Source organism: Chanodichthys erythropterus, chromosome 11 (assembly GCF_024489055.1).
Source record: "Chanodichthys erythropterus isolate Z2021 chromosome 11, ASM2448905v1, whole genome shotgun sequence".
NCBI classification, from domain to species: domain Eukaryota; kingdom Metazoa; phylum Chordata; class Actinopteri; order Cypriniformes; family Xenocyprididae; genus Chanodichthys; species Chanodichthys erythropterus.
Genome location: NC_090231.1, coordinates 18614448 through 18640100, shown reverse-complemented (window position 1 = coordinate 18640100; position 25653 = coordinate 18614448). Strand labels below are relative to the sequence as shown.

Genomic DNA, 25653 nt, shown 5'->3' with positions numbered 1-25653 from the left:
AGTGTTGACCCCAAACGAACAGCGCCAGAGGGTTAAGGACACAAATACAGGACTGACATCCGTATTCTGCTCTTGTGTGAATGTGGCCAATGTATTATAGAATATTTGAAGGATTAAATACAGAGCAACCACATAATGAAAGCCAATTGTAGTCTGTTTAACATTGGACGTCGGACTAATATCACAATATCCCCTTACAAATAACCGTGAGTTTCAACACACTACTAACACGACTCAACCAGGCCTTGCTCCTTTTTTCCATATTCCTTGTGCGGAATTACGTTGTATGTTGGAATTATGTTGAATTACGATGTGTACGTTCCTGGAAAAAACGCAAGACTACAATCGAGGCATTTCAGGGAGTTCAGAAACTGTGCTTACTGATATAGAGAATCACTCCCTTTGGTGCATACTTTGTGCTTTGTAACTTTCCAGACCATTTTCATGCTCAAACAGCAGCATTTCACACTAAAGAAAAGTTGAACATGTAAAAAAGCATAATAAGATACTTTAATACATAGAAAATTATACTTGCGTCCTTTAGACTAACTAAAAATGGCCATTTGTGTTAACCCACAAGGCGTAAGAACAACTCTGCACCAGTCCTGAACGCCGATGATGATGATGATGACGACGATGATGATATCAGCACTGATGGCGAGACATACTTCAGCTCTTCATCTGGCTACAAGCGCTCCAGCAGTCCTGCCTTCATCTCCAATTTCTCTCGGTGAAAACACGATTGAAAACCTGGGAAGGACATATAAAGAAAGATGGAAATATATATTTGTTATAAACTATTTGCCACAATTTCATGTAACCATGAGCCCAATCCCTTTTCCCCATGATTATATATTTTTGCTAGATTTTTGTACAAGTAATCTTTTATGTGTTCAACCCTATTGGAAGTTGTATAGCACTGTATATCTGCGTTAAATACAATGTTTCTCAAGTTTTTTTTTTTTTTTTTTTTTTTACTGTTAAACATCTTCACAGTTCCACTGAATACACTGACATAAACAGCCTTTTAATGATGCAGAAATGCCATTTGTTATTTAACTATCCGGAATGTGAAGGACTGATGGATCTTTTTCAAGGAAATTCATACAATACATAGTAAGGGAAGTATGTATGAGGGACTTTTTATACATAAAAACATACAGTTATGGCCAACAGTTTTTTGTTTGTTTGTTTTTTAATGAACATTCAGATATGTTATTTTTCTATTCATATGAAGCTGCTTTCACTTCTGTAAATTTTCAATTCATTTTCAACAATATTCCAGACATAAGCGCCTTGAAAATGTGCAGAGGTGCTCTGTTGCAACTGGCTGCACCAATCCGTACACCTGAAATGTTACATTGTGCTGAAACATTATGTTTCCAGGAGTTATCATTGCTTTCTGAAACACAAAACAGTGTTATGAATCAAATCGTATGAGCCTGTTGTATTATAGAAATCATTTAGAACTGGTTTCACTAAACCTTTATGCCACTAATGGGATGCTGCCATGTACCTGCTCAAATGTGAAAGCATCTGTGTGCCTGTTGTTTGAGAGGTGGAAGAGATGTCCTTCCTTATGCAAACATTGTATATTACTGTTCTGACAATCACCCTTTGGAGAACACTGTGATGATTTGCACTGTATGTTGAAGTGAACTCTTTGTGTGTCTGGTGCTTAAATGTTGTTTAATGGAACAAAAAGCACTATTATTAGACATTAGTGCATCTTTTTTAAGGTTGAAAAATGAATCCTGCTTCTACCTCTTTGTAAACATCTACATTTTAAAAAAAACAAATAAACTCCACAGTTATTCCCATGATGCTCGGTGTTTGTTTTACATTCCTTGCTTGTCTTATTTGTCCATTTGTGTACAGGGCGTATTGTTTAAAATATAATGGAAGTAAATCACCATCAAGAGTGTCATTAATGTGTATAAAATGAATTTCTGTCCATTGCGTATTTTGTCATTCCTCTAGTCCAGACGTTCTCAACCATGGGCCTCTGCAAACTTCAAAGGTGTACCAATAAGTCTTAAAATTATTTAAAATAATGTAGTTATTTATTTTACAATCTTAAAGTGTAAACACTAAAAAATAAATATATTTATTACAGCAGAAGTACCACAGGTAATTATCAGTATAGATTGGCAGGCCCTGAAATATTGAGAAAAGGGATCCTTGGAGTCAATAAGTTGAGAAGAACCACTGCTCAAGTCTAGATCTTGGTCCACTTGTGTCTTGAGCCAGAGAAAACAAACTTTTATAGTTCTTCTAGAAGAGCTGAGAAAAAGAGAAATGCCTCCCCCAGTGTTGAGAGAGGACTGCATATGTGTGCTGCTGTGCTGTCAATGTCTTTGAATGTCTCAGCTGAGCACCAGAGAAGAGGCCTGAGCCCCTCAACAAATCTACTAGGCTATTGTCTTTAGGTCTGATCTGTACTGTTGCAGCACAAAACAATCTAACCTCCTGAATGTGAGAGGAGCATCTTAGTCTAACGAGCAGAGATTCTTGGAAAAACCAAGACTCGTCAGGGTGGGGCTGTACAGTGAAGATCCATTCCTGACATTCCAAGCCCACTCCTCACACAAACAAATACACACACACACACACACACACACACACACACACACACACACACACACACACACACACACACACACACACACACATACATACAGTGCTTTGGTAATAAAAACGGGTTCTTTGGTAAACTATTATTATTATACAATTATATCTGTGGTAAATTATTTTAGGTCAGGAATTTTAGAAACAATTTACTTTTTGAACGTTGAGTTTTGGTGATTTACAGCTCTCTACTGCCCTCTTCCGTTTAGTTAGAGGTACTGCAGGTTTGAAAAATGTAAACAATGTCAACACAGTACCGAAGCAATTTTTATTAACTAAATCGTATAAATTGAATTAGGACTTATTATCTTTCGGAATAAACAAAACAAAAAAAAGTGCTAAAACATGTAGCCTAATGTTTTCAAAGCACTCAAATTTATGTAACTGATTTTTTTTTATTTTTTTTTCTAGCAGCTAATGTTGTAAATACTGTAACTATGTAATATCTCTTGTTCTTTTGGCATTGAATTAAAAATTTACAACCCTGCTGCCCAGACTATGACCTCAGCTACTGGCCATTAATCACAGTATAATTCAGGAACTGACTCCAACAAACAAACAAACAAACAGATTATAATGACACCATCTGGTAGTCAGAAAACCTTCCAAAATACATACTTACATAGCTTTCATGAACATTTCATGATAGTTTCACAAGCAGATGTACACCTTTTAAAATTATACAAAAAAAAGTCAATTGTGCTTTTTCAGGAATCTCACTGCCACAGTTCTGTGTTGTGAGGGATGTTTTAAAAGGTAAAGTGTCTTTGAAAAGTAATGTCTCCTCAGCAAGCCACACAATTTTATATATCATTTGTGTCAATTGTGCACCAAACATAAAGAAAAGGTATGCATATATAAGTTTACTAGGATTTGAATAGTGGTTTTCAAACATCTTAACTTGAAGCTGTCGAACATAATATAAAAAGACCTTCTTCTGGAATTTATGCTATAATTAAGGCAATGCTGCTATAAAATGAGCATTGATGTATTCAATTAATTAATTTAAACACAATTAATTTTCTGATTCTGTGTTTTTTTTTTTTTCAATAATAATAGTTATTGAGAGGGGAAAAAGGAAATATGATTTCAGAACTGAAATCATAAGAAACTTTACCCTAAGAATGAGCTATTTCAATTGTATGCATACTATATCAAACATTACTAATAAATAGACTTGAGATAAACAGGATTAGTGATGCTTGATTGAACAGTCATCTGGGGCATGTTTGTTCCTGTAGCGGGAGTGAAATTTTATGATGAGCAGACTAATGAATCCTAATGGTGCAGTGACCCCTAACAGACAGGCTCTATTAGGGGCTGGACCATCACCAGTCTGAATGAGAACAGGAAGTTGTTTGGCTGCCAGAGCTCGTTTTATATTTTAAACTCATCTATTCACATCACTGTTTTCTCATTCTGGGGGATGTCCTTTTCTTTATTGAAAGTCTTGAGAGTCACAAAGAGAGAGTTAACAGGGCACAGGATTTTCTCTTGCCATTTATGTTGTTTCTGTGGTTTTCCATTTTCCCCTCACTATCATGTTTTCACCACATTCATTCTTATTTGTCTTTAATGCAGTCTTCTTGAACTATTTTATTACTTCTGTATTTGTATACCAACACGTTTTGCTATATCTGCGCTTCTGTAAGAGATCTTGGCTTTTTCTGGGAGACTTGTTTGTTTCATTGCATTTGATGTGAGTTTATCTAATGCCATTATCCTTTATAACTTTTGTTTTATACCCTTAAATGCCCTTGAGATACTCTGGACTTCATGCTGGTTAATTAAACCCAATAATCCAGTTAATTTTAAGGAAATCCATAAATTCTTAGTTGATTTTAAACTGTTGAGAGTAGTAAAATACACAGTAAAAATGGTAAGTACACTACCGTTCAATCGTTTGGAGTTGGTATGATGGTATGGTTTTATATAATAATAGTCTTTAAGAATATTTTACAATATTATGAAAATATTACTCCAATTTAAAATTAAAATTTGAATATATTTTAAAACGTAGTTTACTCCAGTCTTCAGTGTCACAAGATCCTTCAGAAATCATTCTAATATACTGATTTGCTGAAAAATTTAATACAGTTGTGCTCCTTAAAATGTTTGTGGAAACCGTGATATATTTTTTCAGAATTCTTTTGATACTTTGATATCCAAAAGAGCAGCATTGATTTGAAATAGAAATCTTTTGTAACACGATGAATGTCTTTACTCTAACTTTTGATCATTTTAATGCATCATAGCTGAATAAAAGTATTAAATTCCTTTAAAAAAAAACGTACTGATCCCAACAGTAGTGTTTGTCAAACTGACTTTGTGTAGGCAGACTCAAAAAAAACATCTGCTGTGACAAAAAACACAAGTGGGTGTTCATCTAAAACACTACAGTCACAGACAACATTTTCCTAAGTGTTACTTATAAATGTCAAATAACCAGTTCTCAGAGCTTAGTCTTTGTCTCCTGTGTGGACATCATCACAGAGTATGATGTTGTTAGACAGTCAATCTGCTGTAATGACTCACCTGTCAGCCGCAGGTGAAACTGCTGTACAGGTCATGGCAAATGACAACAAGGCAATTATTCCAAGACGCCAGTGCTGGCTAAACAATACATGTTGTTGCTTATAACACCATGGAGATCTTTCAGGTGCCTTCTGAGATGTGTTGTTTTTAGTTTACTTTTTTAATATATATATATATATATATAATGTGGGTTTGAAAGTGAATTTAATGCCGCATTACATAACATCCATGACTATGTTTAGCTACTAATACAGCTCAGCCAACCATGTGCTGTTCACAGTCCATGTTAAAACCCACAGGAACACTATAATAAGGCAAAGCATTTTGCCATTATTACAGGCAGGATTTGCCATTTGTGTTGAACTGCAAAAAAAAAAAAAAAAAAGTATGGCAAAATTGAATTGTACCAACTTACAGCTCACCCGCCAAACCAAAGTGTTGGAATCAGCCTCAACAGAACAGAACAGAATTACTCCTATACAGATTTAGACCTCTTTCTATGGTTAAATGTCATGCCTTTTATTTGTCAGTATATTTGTTGATTGACTTTGTCTCTCTGAATAAGAAGCCTTAAAAATGTAAACGTTTCTGTAATAAGTAAGTCCACTCCCCTTCTCTGTACATAACCTCTACAAACAAACAGTTTATTTGCAGACTGTATTTCTGCCAGTTTATCTAGTCATCTCTTTTTCCCACTCTCTGTTTTTCTTCCTTTTCCTGTTGTCACTCCTCATCTCATCTCATCTCAGAAATGTGCCTGATCTGCACCTCAGAGAATCCAGCCCGTCTAGTAAGACCAGGTAAGAAAGGTGACAATACAGAAATAACACTATGAGGGAGCTGTATGTAGGCTCCTAGCTCACTTTTTCTTTTCCTTGTTAACTGGGTGCAGTCAGGCATAACTGTAGGTGAGGTGAGCTGGATGGATGGATGTAACAGTGTTTAATGTGTTGTGACTGAGTAATGATGGATTTGAACTTGAATAATATGTCACATAAGGAAGACAAAGCAGCTGTGTTTTATCTTCAGATCAGACTGAGAGAGAATTCATCTGACATATGCTACATCCTGTTTTAACATTAATGTGGAGAAGCTCCACAGCCAGTAAAATGGTCTAATGTGTTGTTCTTTAAAAACATCAATAGTTCCTTCGCATAATTGATGCAGTTACTGTAAAGCCATTCAATTTTATGCAGGTGTGCTTTAGTAGTACCTACATGAGCACTGTTTACAAGCCTGCGGATAGTAAAGCATTCAGTGGTCTAAATCTTAAACATGCCTGACAAATTATTGCTGTATCAAAATAAAACATAAATAGTAAATTAAATAATTTGTAACCAGTAATTTGTTTATATTGTGTTGATTTTTCTTGGACTTATAGACTTAGACTGACACCTAGTTTTCAAGCATATACTATATAAATCGAGCAGTATTGCACAAAAAAAAAGGTTGTCAGGGTGGTTAATTTAGTTTTTTATTCACGTTTTTAGATTGACGTGTGATTCCTTTTATTTTTAATCAGTTCAAGATCGGTCATACAAGACTACAGTTAACTTATCACACTACATCCAGCCTACTGTAAAAGTCACCATGAAATCAAAATGGACAATTTTATTTTAAAGGGATAGTTCACCCAAAAATGAAAATTTGATGTTTATCTGCTTACCCCCAGTGCATTCAAGATGTAGGTGACTTTGTTTCTTCAGTAGAACACAAATGATGATTTTTAACTGCAACCGTTGCTGTCTGTCAGTCATATAATGCGAGTGAATGGGAACACAATCAATAAGAGTCGAAAAACCTTGTATAGACAAATCCAAATTAAACCCTGCGGCTCGTGACGACACATTGATGTCCTAAGACACAAAACGATCAGTTTCTGTGAGAAAACGAACAGTATTTATATAATTTTTACCTCTTAAACACCACTATGTCCCGCTGCGTTCAGCACTCGGTTAGTGAGGTCTGATCGCACTCTGACAACGGCAGTGATGTCTCGCGCTTATACTTCAATGAGTAACCTGAACGCAGTTGGACTTAGTGTGTATTAGAGGTATTCTCGCACAAACCGATCATTTTGTGTCTTAGGACATCAATGTGTCGTCACGAGCCGCAGGGTTTAATTTGGATTTGTCTATGCAAGGTTTTTCGACTCTTATTGATCCAAGTTCCCATCCACTCGCATTATATGACTGACAGTCTGCAATGGTTGCAGTTAAAAATCATCATTTGTGTTCTACTGATGAAACAGAAGAAGTCACCAATGTCACCAAAGTCATCAAATTTTCATTTTTGGGTGAACTATCCCTTTAAGGAATATTGCAGTATTGTCACAACAGGGAAGAAAAAAACTATCAGAAAGTTTGTTTCATGCTGACTTTAAAAGGGGTTGTCACAAGAAACAGCTGGGTCAAGAAAAAAATATATTTCATTGTCCAATAAGAAGTAGAGACATCTTGAATATCCATGAAGCCAGGAACAATTTGTCAGCAAAGCATCACAGCAGTTAATCTGGACTAAACAGAGTGTCCCACCCACCCACATGGTTTGCCATCTCAGGTAGGAACGCAAATTCACTGGTTTAGCCAATCATCATTCTTTTCAGATATAGTCGTTATAACAAAAGAATCGATGAGAGCGATTGGAGAGCAGAAGGCTCCTTTCGAATCGCTCTCGCGGTACTTTGAAGTCATACACCGCTGTGCCGCTTCGCTTCAAGTCGAACACGCATGGCTTTCGGAGTCGACTCCCCAATTGTTTTCAGGTAACGTTACTAATACCATTCGAGAAATTCGCTCACACACTGTCCGAAATAATGAATTTATTTAATGAGCGAAAGTGTCCGATAATAGGGCGGTGATAGCTGGTCAGGACCCCACGACGCATTCAGCGTGGCCCAACTTTGTTAAATAACCCAGCGTTTATCTCCTAATACGACTGGAGTCATTTCATGTGAGTGAAGATGATTTTAAACTTATATCCAAGTCCAACAAACAAACACGTTCAGGTGTGAGAACAGCATAATCCATCCTCCTACATATTAGGCACACATTATTCTGCAGGTCATGTCATCTCAACAAGAGGCTCACACGACGCATTTAATGTAGCCCAACTCAGTAAAATAACCCAACATTTGTCTCCTAATATGACTGGAGTCATTTCATGTGAGTGAACATGATTTTCTGCTAAATGACTAAATAATAATAATAATAAAAAAAAATGATTTCAGGGATCCAAACCACAAAATATTATTTCAAATAAAGACAAATATGGGCCTACCGCCTGTAGCCATACACAGAAATTGTTGGCATGAGAACAGCATAATCGATCCCCCTACATATTAGCGCACGATTTAAAGGGGCCGCAGCCTGAATCGGTGCATAAAACGTGAACTTGCGATGGCTGACAGTGGACAAAACCAGCTTTTCTGACAAAATGGATTTAGGGTACAGAACGTGCTATATATGGAGAATAATGCTCAGCACTTAGTTCTTTTTTTAAAAAATGGCGTTTATCGGTTTTTGCAAATTAACTCTTCACTTGCAGTCTGTATAATGCATAAACACAACTTCATTCTTTATAAATCTCTCCAACAGTATAGCATTAGCCGTTAGCCACGGAGCATTCAGAATCAATGTAAACATCAAAATAAACACTGTACTTACGCGATTAGACATGCTGCATGACGAACACTTTGTAAAGATCTATTTTGAGGGTTATATTAGCTGTTTGAACTTTTTTTTATATTGTTTAAGACAAGTGCGAGCTCTTGGGGCGTGGAGCATGGGATTTAAAGGGCCACACACCCTGAATCGGCTCATTTCTAATGATGCCCCAAAATAGGCAGTTAAAAAAAATTAATAAAAAAAAATCGATGGGGTATTTTGAGCCGAAACTTCACAGACACATTCAGGGCACACCTTAGACTTATATTACATATTTAAAAAAAAGTTCTAGGACACCTTTAAGTCCTAAATTGCATCTCATGTTCATAGACTGCAGCAGATTTACCAGCTATTGCTGTGAGATGTTACTTCACTTTTCCACCAAGGGACTTCCAAGTTCTTGACCATCTCTGGGAGGAATATATACTTATATGTGGTTTGGCATTGCAAGGATGATAAGCTGTCCTCCCTGCCTCCCTGTAGCACTGTCTCAGGTGTCTTACATTAAAAACATTGTAGTTTATTGCTCTGTTCACACCTGAGGTCCTCATACCTCCTGCAGAATAGCTAAAGGCATTCACACAGGTGATCAGGGAACCTGGGCATCTTTCTTCTGTTTTTTTTTTTTTTTTTTTTTTCCCCCACAGTCAGTAGAAAGGTCTTAGTGTCTTAAGGACTTTTCCACAGGTGCATGTGCAATAATTGTTTACGGTTCATTGATCAAACATAAAAAAACATTGTTTAAACACTTTCAAAAATTATCTTTAAAATACAGTATATCCTGAAAAAAGGGATGTTTTTTTTTTGTTTGTTTTTTGCTTAGTTTATATATATATGTTCATTCATACATTCATTCCATTCAGTGTTCGAGTCATAAAAACACCAGCACAAAAATGTAGGCAGAGTTCACTCACAGAAACAGTGATGAACACAATGCTGAATGGTTGTATAATTATACCTTTTCAGTGCCTTATTGAGCATTATAGGACCGAATGGGACTAGCAAACCTTCTCCAGAAGGATACCACTCCAACAGGGATCCTATTTTCCCATCATGAAAGGCATGAAACATAATCTCTCTGACCTTTCACATGCAGCTTGATCTGATCGTCTTGCTTGTGGATTTCTAGATAGTCAAGACCTTTACCATATTCAAAAGGCTGATTGGCACTAAAATTACCCAATTATCCCTGTGATGAAGATTAAACTGAGTCAAGGTCTGAAGAAAACCCATTAAACATGAGATTTACAGCCTGTATGTGTTTTCCAAGGGGTGAATCTCACAAATATGGAGGGTTAATGATTACACTGGGTCATGTAGTAGACTATCTGCTTCCTAAATTAATGATTGACCTACAACTTGCGCACTTTGAAATATGTTAAGCAAACAAAATCACACAGATTAAAGATTTCGTCAAGCAAAGTTCAAGGCGTCTGCAGGGCAGTTTGTTAGTCTGTGCCATCAATTGGTGTCTGGACAATATTAGAAAAGAATTTAAAAAAATTAAAAGGTTCACCCAAAAATGAACATTTTCCCCACATCAGAAAATGCCAGCTTCCTTACTATACAGTAGGTGTAAAAAACAATGCGAGAAGAGTAGTTTTCATAGTATTTATAAAACAGTAGGTGAAAAGTACTATTTACGGCAGGATTCTGAAGTGAGCATATGATGAACACTTTACAATCTCATGCCACAGGAGAGGAGTTGTAAATGGTAATGAAGCGACACAACTGTTGCTGGTAGGTCACATGACAACATGGTCCATGTAGTAGTATGAATTTCAGTCACACTACCCATATTTATACTATATTGAACATACTTTTTACGGTCGCAAAGTAAGTTTCGAACCAAATGTACCTACTAGACTCACCTGCAAACCCGTATGACTTTTTTTTCTCCTGCAAGAAACAAGAGTAGAAATTTTGAACAATGTTGGTGATGAATGACTTCCACTGTACACTGGACAAAAATAAAAAGAAGACATTTCTCAAAATATGTTCCACAGACAAAGAAAGTCAGGTTTGGAATGACATGAGGATAGTCAATTTTCATTTTTGTGTTACCTATTACTTTAAAAATGTTAGTTGTGACTTCATGAATCAAAATAATACCACATTATTTCAATTATACAATGCTTTTTTTTTTCGTTTTGCTTCCATTTCTCACTGTTATGATCCAATTATTAAATTCAATTAAAATCCATCACTATCATTCTAAGTATAATAACACAAGACAAACTACAATTAAAAGTGGTGTAACCCGACTAAGGTGTGACACCATCCCGTGTAGAAATGGAGAGGACTCCACCCCAGTGCTATTAACCCCACCCTATGAAAGCAGCTGGCTACAGGTACTGTAGGTGGGAGCTGGAGAACGCATACAGGTGAAATGTGGCTCGACGGGTCTGATGGGAAACAAGGCTTACGTAGCAAGCTCAGATACTGAAAGACTGACAGCTCTCTCTCTCTCTCGCTCTCTCTCTCTCTCTCTCTCTCTCTCTCTCTCTCAGTCAGGAGGAGTCTGTATGGGACGCTGTCACTCTGGAGTTGTCTGCACACTGGAGGGCTGTGTTTCTACTGACCTCTGCACATTGGAATACTGAGCCTCTTTTTCCCCCTGATTCTCCTCTCTCACTCTCTCTGTTCTCATCCGGGGGAAGGAATTCTGGCAAAGCTGTTGAAGGGAACTTTTTCCATTCTTCCTCTCTTTCACACACACGCACACACCACGTTTATCCTCTTTTGGTGTGTCGCCTGCAGTGGTGGGTGCAGACGTTGCTAGTGTTTGTTGTGTGGATGTGTGACTTGGACAGTGAAAAGGAGATATGCTGCAAAATGGCATGGCCGGTGCCATTAGGACCACAACCACTACAGAGATACCAGACCTTAATGAGGTAGGAAACTGTAATGAATAGTACATACAGCTCACTCACGTTTTCTTGTTCTTTTGAACTTTGTTTCCTTGTGAATGTTTGACTATAACTGATTCTCAATGAGGTGTTTATGTTTGTCTGTGTTTTGTTCATTCTCAGTCCTCTGTGTCCCTCACTCTTCCTCTCTCATGCTCTGGACTGTGCCCTAAAGGCTCGTCCATATCCAGGCTAATCGTTCACTGTTGACGTATGTGAGGCAGCCTTGTGTTGTTCAGAGAGGGGCCTGTAATAAGAGCCACCGTCCTGGGAGGCAGGGCCCTGTCATGTTTATTTTATCAGGGCCTGGCGCTCAGCCGCTGTTGCTGCGGTCAGCTGCCATTCAGAGACATTCTTACAGCTAATCAACTGACACCCTCTCAGATGGTGCTAACCAGTGGAGAGGGCATCAAACCGCTGAGAACCACATTTTTGACTGTAGTAATTATTGATTTGAATCGAATAGACGGCCACATCTGAAGTGGTTAACCATTGAAGCATCTATAAGGACAGTTAGATTTTATTACAGTATTGTTATTCTATCAATCTTAGAGCAGCCTGTTTTTTTTTCTTTTTCATGCGTGACATTTGTCGTATCAGATAAGCGTTATCTTTGACTTGAAGTTTTTGTTTTGGTTTCAGTGAAATTGCTGTGTGTTTAATCTTGAGATAACAGTCATCAGATTGGCTGCATAATTAAACCCAGATTGTGACTAATCATTGTTTGTTTGTCTGTCCATTTTTTGCGTCCTGCTGTGTGTTTGTCTGTGTATCTGTGACGAATGTCCACCAGAGGAGAATCAGACGTCTCAGATTAACCCTCCGGCCTGAGGACAGTGCTAAAACTCAGAATGAAACTGCCAACTCTGTAAGTATCATTTCAGCATCTTTCAGTAAACTTCTTGCAGCCAGACAGATTGGCGCTAGTTTTCTCTTTACGTCATAATAAAACACTTCCTCTTTTCACTGACTTTGACATCTTCAGTCTGTTTGCATAGCCCCACAAATGGCATGATGGCCTGATAGTAAAATAAGCTCAACAAGATAACATAAATGACTGATTTCTTCAGATTATGACACATCAGTTGGAGATAGTCTAGATCTAGGGTTTATAGCTCGGGGGTCTATGGTCCCATAATAGTCCCTGAAGGCAAGTTGTATAAAACATTGTCTTTCATTTGCATGATATTCTTAATAATTTTAAAATATTAAACTTTTTTTTTTACATTTTATTTTGTGTTTTTCACATTATATACAAAGTAAGGAATACAATCAAAGCAACTACAACTGTAGACATGTACTATGAAAAATTAATATACACTACCTTTCAAAAGTTTGTGATCAGTAGGATTTTTTTGAAAGAAATTAATACTTTTATTCAGCAAGGATACATTAAATTGATCAAAAGTGACAGTAAAGACTTAAATTGTTACAAAAGATTTCTTTTGAATTATATTCTTTTGACTGTCTATTTATCAAAGAAATCTAAAAAATGTTTCATGCTTTCAACATAATATCAATAAATGTTTTTTTTTTTTTTTGAGTGGCAAATCAGCATATTAGAATGATTTCTGAAAGATCATGTGACACTGAAAACTGGAGTAATGATACTGAAAATTCAGCTTTGCCATCACAGCAATAAATTACATTTTAAAATATATTTTAAAAAAAACAAACAAAAAAAACAGTTATTTTAAATTGTATTTATATTTCACAATATTACTGTTTTTTACAGTATTTTTGATCAAATGCTGCCTTGGTAAGCATAAATCTTAACAAAAATATATATAAGATATATTGGATAAATATAGAAAAAGACGATTGACAAAAAGGGGACAAAAAGTGAATAGAAAATAATTATGGTGTAAAGGATTTACCTTTAGGCTTACCTTTTAAGGTTGTGACAGATTGAATTTCAGAGAGGGGAAATTTTCAACATTGTTTTGTCTGTGAATGTGGGGTCAGTGTTTCAGAGAGATAAATCAGAGACTGTGTCCTTTCTCTGGGCTCATCATTTCCTTTGTGCGTCACAGATCCATACTGCCTTGTCAGTAGCACGCCACATACCTATACTGATAAAAACACATGGAGATATGCACACAAACATGAGAATCCACAAACAATTTGCCACTTACTCCCATTCTTGGAACTACATGCAAAGATTTCATAAGTAAACGACACTTTACTTACCAAGCTAATATGTTTAGAAACAAGTTAGGCTTATAAATGTCCTTGAGCTGCTCCCAAAGTTCAGAGTCACATGAAACAAAGCTTATGAAATTGAAACACCTATTTACCAAGGGAGGTGAAGTTAATTTTGAGCTTGTTTACAGATACAGGTGTGTGACAAATTAAAATGTGCATTTGACAGTACGTGCTGTAAGCCTTCTACAGACAGTGGTGTACTGAGGAAGAAGTCAAGAGAGGTGTGTCTGCATGTACGAGAGTTTTTATCTGTACCTTGGCCTGGAACTTGCTCCCTGCAGCTCTTAGTCCTTGAAGTTCAACTGATATCCGCCCTGTTTGGTCTCTGATAGGAGCTGCTTTGGGAACATCAAGCACTTTCGTTAGCCAGACACTCATGAGAAATAGAAATCCAGGAGCTAAGCCAACCCAAACCTGTTTATGGTCTTATCAGTGTCTGTCTCATGGGAAGGGCCAGCTGTGGCATTTGTGTTGTGAGCAGCATCAATACACAAAACCCAGGCCTGCCTGATGGGTTGCCAATGGCTAGTTTGTATGGGAATTTGGCAATTACAAATTTCAAGTGAGGGCAAAAGATTTCCCCACGCAGATTTTGCATTGTGTTCAAGTTGGTCACGGCGGCCAACATAAAGCTACTTTTTTTGCCATTTTGCTAGTGTGACTGCACTTTTATTCATAAAGATGAGCTTTCAAGGTGCTTTCATTGTCAAAATATTGAAGAATATTAAACTTTTATTTAGCCTTTATGTTAATATTAACCAGTTATAGGTAGTATCTGGGTGAGGTCAGGTTTTACATCCGGATTTTGCCATTGACTTTCAATATAAAGCCTTTCTAAATGTAATCCTTTACAACATAATTGATGACATAACTGTACCAAAGTGAAACAAGGTCAAAAAAAGACTAAATGAGGAGAAGGAAGAGGACAGTCAGGAATCGGGATAGTTAAGTATAAAGACAAGAGGACATTTAATTTAAGTGAGATATTCTATTACTGCTGTAACAAAGAACCAAGACAAGAATCCACTGCAAAATTAAGATGGGTGTGTGTGGTAATCCTATCCTCCATTGGATACCTGTTTAGCTGTGGCCTGGATTGCCCGAGTTACAGCTGTTGGATTACAGAAAAGCCTGAAATTTACACTGATCCAGGACCAGTATTACTCATAAAAACAGTTAGCTAAACAACAAAGAATGACAACATGGGTAGCTGTACACCAACACCACCCACTGCATGCAAACAGATACAGTGTGAAACACAGAGGCTAGACTTGAGTTTACACCCTCCAGCACTTCGTTATACAACAACAATAGACCTCAGTGAATAGTGTTCAGTTCAATCATTAAGATTACGTGAGCAAAACAGAATATGAAACAGGGAAAACACAGGCTAAGATGGCAGATATAAATGACTATATTAGTATTAATATTAATATTCTGCTCAGAAATGTTGTCAAAAAGAGCATGACAGTTTAATGAAACGGAAATTTGTTAGTGTTGTCTGCCATTATATTTTTAGATGCTTTTAGTAGAAATATCTCTGTGAAATGTTAAATTATTCGTGGATTGTTTACACTATTTTCTAGTGTTTTATTATTAAATTTAGATGGATCAGTTCACTCAAAAATTGAAATTCTGTTTTATTTACTCACCCTTATGTAATTCCAAATCCATAAGACTTTAAATCACAAATGTCTTTATTTTCCGATGCCTTTGTGATTTTTTTTTTTTCTTACAATTTTATGATCTTTTTGAAGCATCAGAGTTTTAATGGAGTATATTTTTAATGAGACAGAAATCTCTCTGGTTTGATTAATTTGTGTTTTAAAGATGAATGAAAGTCTATGGGTTTGGAACAACATGAGGATGAATAATTGATGACAGTTGTAATTTTTAGGAGAACAATCCCTTTAATACTTTATGAAGTAATCATTTTATGAAAGGACTAAGGCTATCGAGGCTGCACTGTATCATGATGGCCACCTCAAAAGATGAATTCCTCTGTTAAATTTATTAGACTTTATTAAATCCATCAAATGATTCACAAAGATATTTACACATAACTCATACCACTATATATAAGGCCAAAAATAGGAGGTTCTGTGTTCAACTATTTAAAGCATTAGTTCACTTCAGAATTAAAATTTCCTGATAATTTCCTAACCCCTCATGTCATCCAAGATGTTTATGTCTTTCTTTCTTCAGTCGAAAAGAAATGGTTTTTGAGGAAAATATTCCAGGATTTTTCTCCATATAGTGGACTTCAATGGGTTGAAGGTCCAAATTGCAGTTTCATTGCAGCTTCAAAGGGCTCTACACAATCCCAGCTGAGGAAGAAGGGTCTTATGTAGCGAAATCTAATTTTGTCAAACTTCAAAATCATTCGACATCATTGTTTTACCTGTTTGTCTTAGTCTTTGCATGTTCGCTTTGTAAACAGTTGCTCGGTATACGTCACACATGACCTTTCCAATGTGGTTGAGTAATGCGTGGCGCATCGCAGAGCTAGTGAAAGTCGAGCATTTGTGGTTAAAAAGTATGTAATTTTTATTTGTTTTAGAAAATGAAAGATTGTTTTGCTAGATAAGACCCTTATTCCTCGGATGGGATCCTTTGAAGCTGCACTTAAACTGCAATTTCAACCCGTTGGTAGCCATTGATGTCCACTATATGGAGAAAAATCCTGGAATGCTTTCCTCAAAAAAACTTAATTTCTTTTCGACTGAAGAAAGAAAGACATAAACATCTTGAACTAATCCTTTAAATTTCTCTCCCGTCTCGGAGTATCTCATATTTACTCTCATGGGCTTGTGTTTTTTCTATGAAGTCCTGTGCAGAAAGCCATGAACAACACTGGCATCATTATTTTATCTTATCTCCATGCACTCCCACACATCTCTCCCCTTCAGTCAGAATCAGAAGGAAAACATTAATCCTGCATTCTCAACATCTTATCCTTTTTGCTAATGAAGAAGTTCTCATGTTCGCCCTTAAAATTGAAACAGAATTCAGTCTCTGTCAGTGAGGAGGCTGAAGCTATGTGCTTTGTTTTGGAGAGGAGCTGTGAGGAGGTGTGGCCATGACATGAATGAGATTACAGTTCTAAGAAAATATGTCCTGAAAAAAAGCAAGGGGAACACCACACCCTGAGAGTGTGATTACAGCTGGAATTCATTAGTGTTGTTTCATCTCAATACAATGTGAAAATAGCACCATGTAAACGATAGAAAATTGTTTCTTATAAACCAGAAGACAGAGCCTTCGCACAAAAACCTGTGATGACCTCTGATAAGGCCTTTTCCTCAACATCCAGACAGCAACATAGGGTGGCCCAGATCCGGCCCACATCTGGTACATGTGGGTTACACGCGGACCAGATGTGGGTCGGATCTGGGCCGACACTATGTTGCTGTCTGGGTGTGAACACAATATTGGTTTGTTAAATATAGACCCAAGCAACAATATATCTAAAACATTTGATAAAACATATAAAGATACAATGTGTTACATCGCAGGGGGAGAAACTGGTCAATGGTTCCTGGAAGAAGAAAAATGGGCTCATGCAGAGAGAAAGACCGCCTGGGAGAGAATCACCTCAGCAAGAAGACAAGGTAAGACAGCTTCAAACACAAACAAACCCAAATGTCTATTAACCACACTTATGTAAAGACTAATCATATGATTTTTTTTAGTATTTTAATCGATGATCATCATAAGTTGTTCAGACACTTGGGGTCAGTAATATTTTTACTTTTATTCAACAAGGACACATTCAGTTGATCAAAAGTGACAGTAAAAAAATAATGTTTTTTTTTTTTAATGTTCTTTTGAACATTCATAAAAGAATCCTGAAAAAAAGATTCACATTTTCCACAAAAAAATTTTTTTTAAAAAGCACAACTGTTTATTAGAATGATTTCTGAAAGATCATGTGACACTGAAGACTGGAGTAATGATGCTGAAAATGTAGCTTTGTCATTACAGGAATAAATTACATTTGAAAATATATTAGAAAACAGACATTTTAAATTGTAGTCATATTTCCCAATATTTCTGTTTTTATTGTAATTTTGTTCAAATAAATGCAGCCTTAGTGATCATAATAATTGTCTTTTGAAAACTCTTACCAACCCCAAACATTTGAAAAGTATAGATACAGTATTTTCCCACTGGATCCAGTAAATAAATGTGCTTTTCAAACACAATAAGCTACATATGTTTGCTACATATGTTTGAATGTCTTTGTACCACCTGATAATATAATGTGAGTAATTTTATCTATGATGGTGATGGAGTTCAAAACACAGGTGCTAGTTTCCCAAAAGATATTTGAGTTTGGTGCGTTATTGTTTGCGAAGCAAGCATGAGCTGAAGTGTATCTGTACAATATGGCTTCAGGGCTTTCTTTGCACAGTAAAATGCTTGTTCACTTATTAAACATATCACAAAAGGAGCTTTCTTAAGGCATGCAAAACATGAAATATGACTCCTTTAGACACTAAATCTTAGAGACATAAAGACCCAGTCTGAAAAGTTCCCAGAACCCAGATTCAGAATGAAATGCAAGGTCATTGATTGCTAGCACTTTGCGCTTTAGCGAGAGCTTCTCAATTGTAGTTTGCCCAAGGGTTTGCTATTATGCATTTTCCTTTCCCTTGTCACTGTCATGAAAGAAATGTTTTCTCTATGTACTTTCACTGGATAATGTTAACACAACAGCCTTCCAAGTTTCAGTTCCTTTTCATATTACTGGTGAAACTGCAGTTAAAAAAAAGGACTTGGGTTTTTAATTCTTTCGGACTAGCATGCAGAAATACGACACCCTCACCTAGGACTATTCTGACTGTCTGCATCCCAACCTCTTATAGTGAACACTCAGCAGCAATGCTTAAATATCACAAATATATACCCATAACAGCCAAAGTCTCGCTCTAATTTGTTAACCAGGATGCCCCAGTAGTCATACATACACTCAGATACACAGCGATGACATTGGTCTTCACGCCTGTAAACACATCAGAGACACTCTCTCTTTTTAAACATCCACAAGCTGAAATCTGACCCCTGTGGTCCTGTTCCCCCAGCACCTTGTGACCAATGGCATCGGTAGGGAACAGCTCGCTCAGCACGGGCCCAGAGTTTATGGTGTGGTGCACAGCACAGGCACCAACCACCAACAGGAAGTGATAGCACGAGAGTGGTCTGTCAGTCACCTGAGGGATGAAATGAAGTACATCAGAGAGGTAAGCACAGTGACTTTTCTTCTGGTACCTAGCTAACTGTAAGGTTAACTAGTTATTAGCAGATACTTGATATTCTTCAGGAATGTACATTCAAGCAGATAATGTATTTATTCTACTCAAAACCATCCTTCTGTTCTCAAAGGTACGTGACTCTTTGGAAAAAGTCAGAGAGCGGATGTATGGCCAGTTTGGAGGGATGCAACAATCAGTGCAAAAATTATCTCAGGAATTAAAGGTGAGCAAAATGCAACATGACAAGGGATTAAGGAAAGGATTATAATGTACCAATAAAATAAACCCCTTTAGAGTGATACAATCTCCCTGATTTTACAGTGCATAAGTTTGTTTTCTAAACAACTTCAGCAAGTGCTTGATGACTAGTGTCATAAAATCAGTTTCAAAAGTTGTGTATTCCAGTCTTAAGCGGTTAGTCGTGATTTGAGAGAGCTAGGGCCTTATTTCAGTTACCTGATGTCACGATTAACCAAACAGTATTCCAGAGAGCTGTGTAATAATACCCAGGAATATTATCTACCACAAAGCCTTGCTCTTTCAGACTTAAATACATTTTATAGTGGTATGACAAGTTCTCAATGTGCTGACTGTGTTTGTACAGGCGGCCAACTCTCATAAGCGTTTCCTAGAGTCAGAGGTGAGGACGAGAAGGGCAGCTATGGACAGCTTTGACCAGATGAACAGCTCCCTTATATCAGCAAACATTGATCTGCAGGTACACGATCAATGTGGTCATTGCCATTTGACAAAGGCTTGTTCTGTTCAGAGAAAGCTCTTGACGTTGTTTTTGTAGTCAAACTGCTTAGACTGTTCAACATTTAAATTTCAGTGTCACATTAGAAAAAAACTTTGCTGCCAGCAGAAATGCATGCTTTTAGAATCTACCTTTTTATCCATCCATATGTTTGTTATAATGCTTATGAGTTGCTGCTGCTGCTTTTGTTGATGATGGCTGTTTTAGAAATCAGTGTTGGAAAGCTGTCAAAACCGTGTGGGGAACAGGGATGAGATGAGATCTCTGCGCAGCTCGTTGGAGAAGACAGAAGAGAAACTCAAGGAAACAGAGAGACAACTAGCAGCAGCACAGGCTGAAAACCACTCTCTCAAACATCAGGTACACTTGCAAGCACACACAAACAGCTATTATACAATGCTATTATTGTCAGGCAGACCCTTAATGGTATGAGCATCATAATACCATGGACTTTGCCTCTCTTTTGTTAGTGAAACATTACATAATAGATTATTGAGAACACCTACTGGCTAGTATGCAATCTTGAGCACAAATTACAACAGGAATAAATACTGCAGGAGATAATGTTGACATGACAAGCGGTGACATGCCATATTTTATCAAAAACTCTTCAAAAGATTTTCCAGATTATCATTTTTGTAATTATTGCATATACAGTTTTTAAACCTTGTACATGGAATAATAGTAAACTGTAAAAAAAAAAAAAATCCACCTATTTTAACTGTTATATATATTAAACTGATTTAAATATCGAGATAAATCTTGTATAAAAAGTTTAAATTTCTTAAATGATTTTGATGAGTTAATGTAAAAACATAAGTTCATTTTTTTTTACAGTGTAGTTAAAACACCAAAATTAATGTGTCATACTACCGGACCGTTTATGTTAACCTCACTGCTAAAAGATTATTTAAAATGGTTCAGAAATCTTAGATATACACTTTTACATACTGTATATACAGTGGGGTCTTTGTGTTATCCATTGTACTTGGATGTTTTCATTTTCTGCATGATGTATTTCATATAATGTCAAAAAGTAAAATTGTACTCTGTTTTATGAAGTGTATAGGTTCAAATTAAAAATATAGTTTTAAAAAAAGGAATAATTTGAGAGGAATGAAAAGGGTAGATGAAAAAATGTCCATTTTGTTTTAATGGCTCAACAAGTGTTTGTAAAACTTGATGATAATGTTCTACAGCATGATTCAAAGAGAATCTCTTGTGCTTCATTGAAAACATGAGCATCAGATTTTTTTTTTAATGCTTAATGTCACTTTTTTACAAGTTAGTATCCATGCTGTTTGACAACTAAATAGTTTTTGTGTGTGTGGGTGTGTAGGTGGAGACTTCTCAAGAGGCAAAGACTCAAGCGCTGAAAGAATTGAGTGCTAAGCTACAGAGGGAATATGAGGAACAGCTGCAGGAACAGCAGAGGCAGTACAGAGATGAGATCGAGGCATTGCAGGTACAGATATAACCAAACAAACAGACACTCTCACAATGCCTTACTGTCCAACTAGTTTTAGCAAGAACTGCACTGCATGATAATGTGAAAAATGCATCAGTTTATATGTGTGACTTTTTAAAGACTTATCGACAGACTCATTGTAAAAAGGCTACTTTTGTATTAAACTTCACTAGCAGTGCATGAGGATTCCAATCTCATAACAGGAAACATCTGTAGTTATTCACCAGGGAGGAGAGAAAAATGTCCATTTGTTTTTTCTAAGTAAGGGTGCCACCTAGTGACGATAGAGAAGATTTCAGAGCGGATGATGGTAACTGACTGATGGACGGAGGCAAATAAGTAACTGTCATTCTGAGTGTAAAATGTATGACCTGTATGTCCACAGGCACAGCTTGATGACTACATGAGGAGACTTGAGGAGGCAGAGAGGAATGCTCAGATAGCTGAGGCAAAGATTGCTGAAAGGGACCAAAGAATTACAGAGGTGGAAAGGCTACTAAACTGTATGGCTCAGGTAAATAATATCAGTTAGCTCAGTCTTTGCCTGTTACCCCTGAAGGAAACTATTTATACAACACTTCTCTCTTTATAACAGGAGAAGGGTGACCTGACGAAAAAACTTGTTGAATGTGAGCAACGCTTGCGTGGTTTGGACCAAACTGACCATGCAGACAAAGCTGTGGCCAAACAGTAAGACATCTAATGTATACTTATAATGAGTTTGCAGCTGAGAAGAGTGGTGATGTCATGTTTTCTTAATTCGGAATGGTTTCAGTGGACAGACTAAGATCTATAACAACAAGATACCATAACTATAATGATAATTATATATCAAGTAGGCCTGGGAAAAAGAATGCATTCATTTCTGCAATTAATATTTGCTTTTTAATGCATTAAATAGTTAAACCAATTCATGCAGCATCTAAAGGAGCTATGCTAATGTCTTTTTCCTACATCCTTGATAACTGATAGGAGTATTGACAGAGACAGAAACACCACCAAACACACTTTATAAAAGGCACAGCTAAATACGACATTTATTATAATGGGTTTATGTGACTTGTTTAAGATTCACTTAAATTAAAAGTTTATAAAATATTTTTAATGATCTGTAATTTTTAATAAACAAGGTCTTCAATTATACTGTTATTAAAGGGTTAGTTCACCAAAAAATGAAATTTCTGTCATTAATTACTCACCCTCATGTTGTCCCCAACCCATAAGACTTCGTTCATCTTCAGAATACAAATTAAGATATTTTTGATGAAATCCAAGGGTATCTGATCCACGCATTGGCAGCAACGACATTGCACCTTTTGAGGTCCAGAAAGGTATTAAAAACATTGTTAAAACCGTCATCATCACTACAGTGGATCAACCTTAATGTTATGAAGTGGCGAAAATTTCTTTTGCGCAAAAACCCCCAAAAAATGAATGACTTTATTCAACAAATTCGTCTGTCCCTTGTCATACTACTACGTTATTTTCGTTGCAGAGCTTTAGTGTTTATGTCTGAATGTGGCTCAGTATTGGCCGGCTCCTGCGTCAGTATCACACGCATGTACTTAGTTAAATTATGATATTAAAAAAATATTTAAAATATCATTTAAAATCTTTATGTTGGGGACTCAGTGTGAAAATGTATTGATTACAATTTTTTATGTTAGTTATGTTAATTAATTAGTCAAAAATTGTCTTAATTTTGCTCTCTCAGAGAAAAAAAAATGCTACTAGTAATTCTAATGGTATAATTTTATTTGAGTTTTTGTATTGCATATATTATATCTCTCATAAGCCACGTGTTCCCTGCCAGGTCCGAGCAGCTGAAAGGGGAAGCGGCAGAACTGCGAGAGAGAATAAAGCACCTCAACGACATGGTGTTCTCTCAACAGAGGAAGGTCAAGGCCATGATAGAGGAGGTGAGGATTTACAAAGGCTTTCTTCCATGTACATAAAATAAACTAAAACCAAACATCATGACACCATTATTGTTTTAGTTATAAAACAAACAAACCAACAATTCTGCAGGTTGAAACCTTGAGAGCAAAAGTTGCACAGAAGGATATGTTCATCGCTGAGCTGCTGGACAGGATTGCCATTGTGGAGTGTGAGGTAAATGCAACGTTTTCCATGCAGCAAATTGTGATTTTTTTATTTATTTATTTATTTATTTATTTATTTATTTTTTGCCTGTCCCTCGCATTTACCAATCTAGAAACCGCAGATTGGTTGGAATAAGCATGATGAATATGATTATTCCAGAAACCATTGCTATTCTTTCAGCTGGACTCTTTGAGTCTCTTTGGTTGTCATTCAAATTTCTCATACATCTCATTTGAATCAGTCTTTTTCCTGTGTCATCTTTATATATCTGTGAAATCAATTCTCTACTTAATTTCCTATTGCCTCTTGTCTGACTCTGTCCTGTGCTTTGCTTCTTTTCCTAGAATAATGAGTTAGAAGACAAGTTGAAGTATTTTATGTCTGTACAGAGAGCATCTGAGACTAAAGTAGTCACCAGGGATATTGGAGTTGGCTGTGACCTGCCTGTTAGGTAATGAGCACAAGTTCACCTTGCCATAAGAAAATTAAAACTGCTTTCGAGGCCACGTCTTTACCCACATGCTCTCCCTGATTTCATAGATCCGAGGAGCTGCCGTATGTCGCTCCTGTCCAACCCAGCCCTGTCTTATCAACCCCGAGATCTTCTAGCAGACTGAGCAATAGTCTACTTAAATACACTCCTGGCCAGTACACCACAATGCTGCGGTCCAATGTAGTACATACACAAGAAACTACGACCAGTACCACACAAACTGCACCTCTATCTTCAAGTTACGTTCAGACAAGCAATGAAGATGGGACGTCCGAATCTCCAACAGCCCCAGAACTGTCCTCTGCCACCAGTCCTAGAGCGAGAACCAGCCCGTCACAGATCTACACTCCTTTTATGAAGCTGATGGAGATGAGCTCGAAGATGAGCATTGATTGAATGAAATTCTACTGAAATGGAGGCTGATGGAACATGAAGTATTTTTGTTTTGTTACTGCTCATGTAACGTATATATGTAAATAACCAAAAGATCTGTGAATAACTTATTTTAGTGATGCACTCTATTTTGCCTTGTTTACCAAATATCTGGTGATTTTATGTGATAGCCCTTTATATTTTACAGTTATCTATTTATATTTCCATTTTTCTGAGCCCATTTTTGTTTGGATTATTTTCTAAAGTGTATTACCCAGATATCATCTTGTTATATATATAAAAACTCAATAATAGGGTCTTTGTATAATCAGCTGTGATCAAAACTCAACACTTGAGCTATAATAGATGTTTTTTTCACTTCAGTGTGTATTAACATGTTTAATGGATCCATTTGTTTGTACAAAGAGAGTTGTGGACATCAGGGGCCTCATACTCTTTTGCACTTTCCACCTGGAGCAGACTCCAGCTTATTCACCGTTAACAGCTCAACTAAACTTATTTGGAATGCCAGTTTAAAAAAAATGTGTTGGTTATAGATCCCCGTTGTTCTAGACATTACCCAAACACAGAGTGAAGATTGCTGAGAGCAAACAGGGCTCTGTGGATTGTTCACAGCGTTAATGTGTTAATGCACTTTTCTGAAGACTCGCTTCAGTTGCCAAAATCACATCATGATTTATGATGTGTGCAAATGAAGTTTTATAATGTACATTTGAGTCTTTACCTGTCGTACAAAACTTTGGTATTAAATATTTTTCACTGACTGAGCACTATATTTACACAGAACTGGGTATATTGTTCAATAAATAAAATGTTTAAACCTCCCTCTCACTGGACTTTTTTTAAACTAAGGTTATAGGCCTGATCTGTGAGAAATCGCTGTTAAAATCTTCCTTTATAATGGTCAGCTGAGCATGTTCTTGCATGTTAAGTCTCTTTCTTATGTCTCAGGCTTTACTGAGTGGAATTTGAAAAACAAAAAAGCTTACTGAACAGCACACTAATAATAATAATAGTATTAGAATAGAATTATTAACATGAATGTATTGGGGCAGATTTCATGGTGCTGTAGGTATTGTTTACTGTATTTATTTGCTTGGTCAGAGTCGTGGGTTTTGTTTCTTTTGCTGTTGTACCTTTGAAATAACTGAAATAACATTTGGCGAAGTGATATCGACATGCAATGCGGTCAATATCTGCCTGGAACTACTTTAGCTGTGCGTTTCCCTGAAAACAAAGAGC

General features: G+C 36.7%; 2 protein-coding genes and 1 long non-coding RNA gene across 4 annotated transcripts in view; 2 read left to right on the top strand and 1 right to left on the bottom strand.

The window, feature by feature from the left end:
* The window catches only part of cgnl1 (cingulin-like 1), a 33216-nt gene extending 31399 nt beyond the window's left edge, over positions 1-1817 (top strand). Inside the window, exon 19 of the mRNA XM_067401936.1 lies at positions 581-1817. Within this exon, the coding sequence (XP_067258037.1) occupies positions 581-734 (154 nt within the window). The 3' untranslated portion in view covers positions 735-1817. The remainder of the gene's footprint in view (positions 1-580) is intronic.
* On the bottom strand, positions 625-14851 carry LOC137031196 (uncharacterized). The gene is made up of 3 exons (XR_010896508.1): positions 13928-14851; positions 13627-13809; positions 625-750 (listed from the first exon to the last, which is right to left on the bottom strand). It is a non-coding gene; the product is annotated as an uncharacterized lncRNA (long non-coding RNA).
* On the top strand, positions 11212-25229 carry myzap (myocardial zonula adherens protein). 2 transcript variants are annotated; one of them, XM_067401938.1, is made up of 14 exons: positions 11212-11722; positions 12531-12605; positions 17458-17553; positions 19027-19185; positions 19328-19420; positions 19802-19915; positions 20162-20314; positions 21294-21419; positions 21808-21936; positions 22018-22112; positions 23236-23341; positions 23451-23534; positions 23915-23976; positions 24066-25229. In XM_067401938.1, exons 1-14 carry the CDS (start codon positions 11654-11656, stop codon positions 24412-24414), a joined length of 1710 nt encoding a protein of 569 aa, XP_067258039.1. In that variant the 5' UTR covers positions 11212-11653; the 3' UTR covers positions 24415-25229. The 2 variants fall into 2 exon arrangements, with proteins under 2 accessions (XP_067258039.1, XP_067258038.1); XM_067401937.1 differs by having other exon boundaries at positions 23870-23976.
* The last annotated feature ends 424 nt before the right edge of the window (positions 25230-25653 follow it).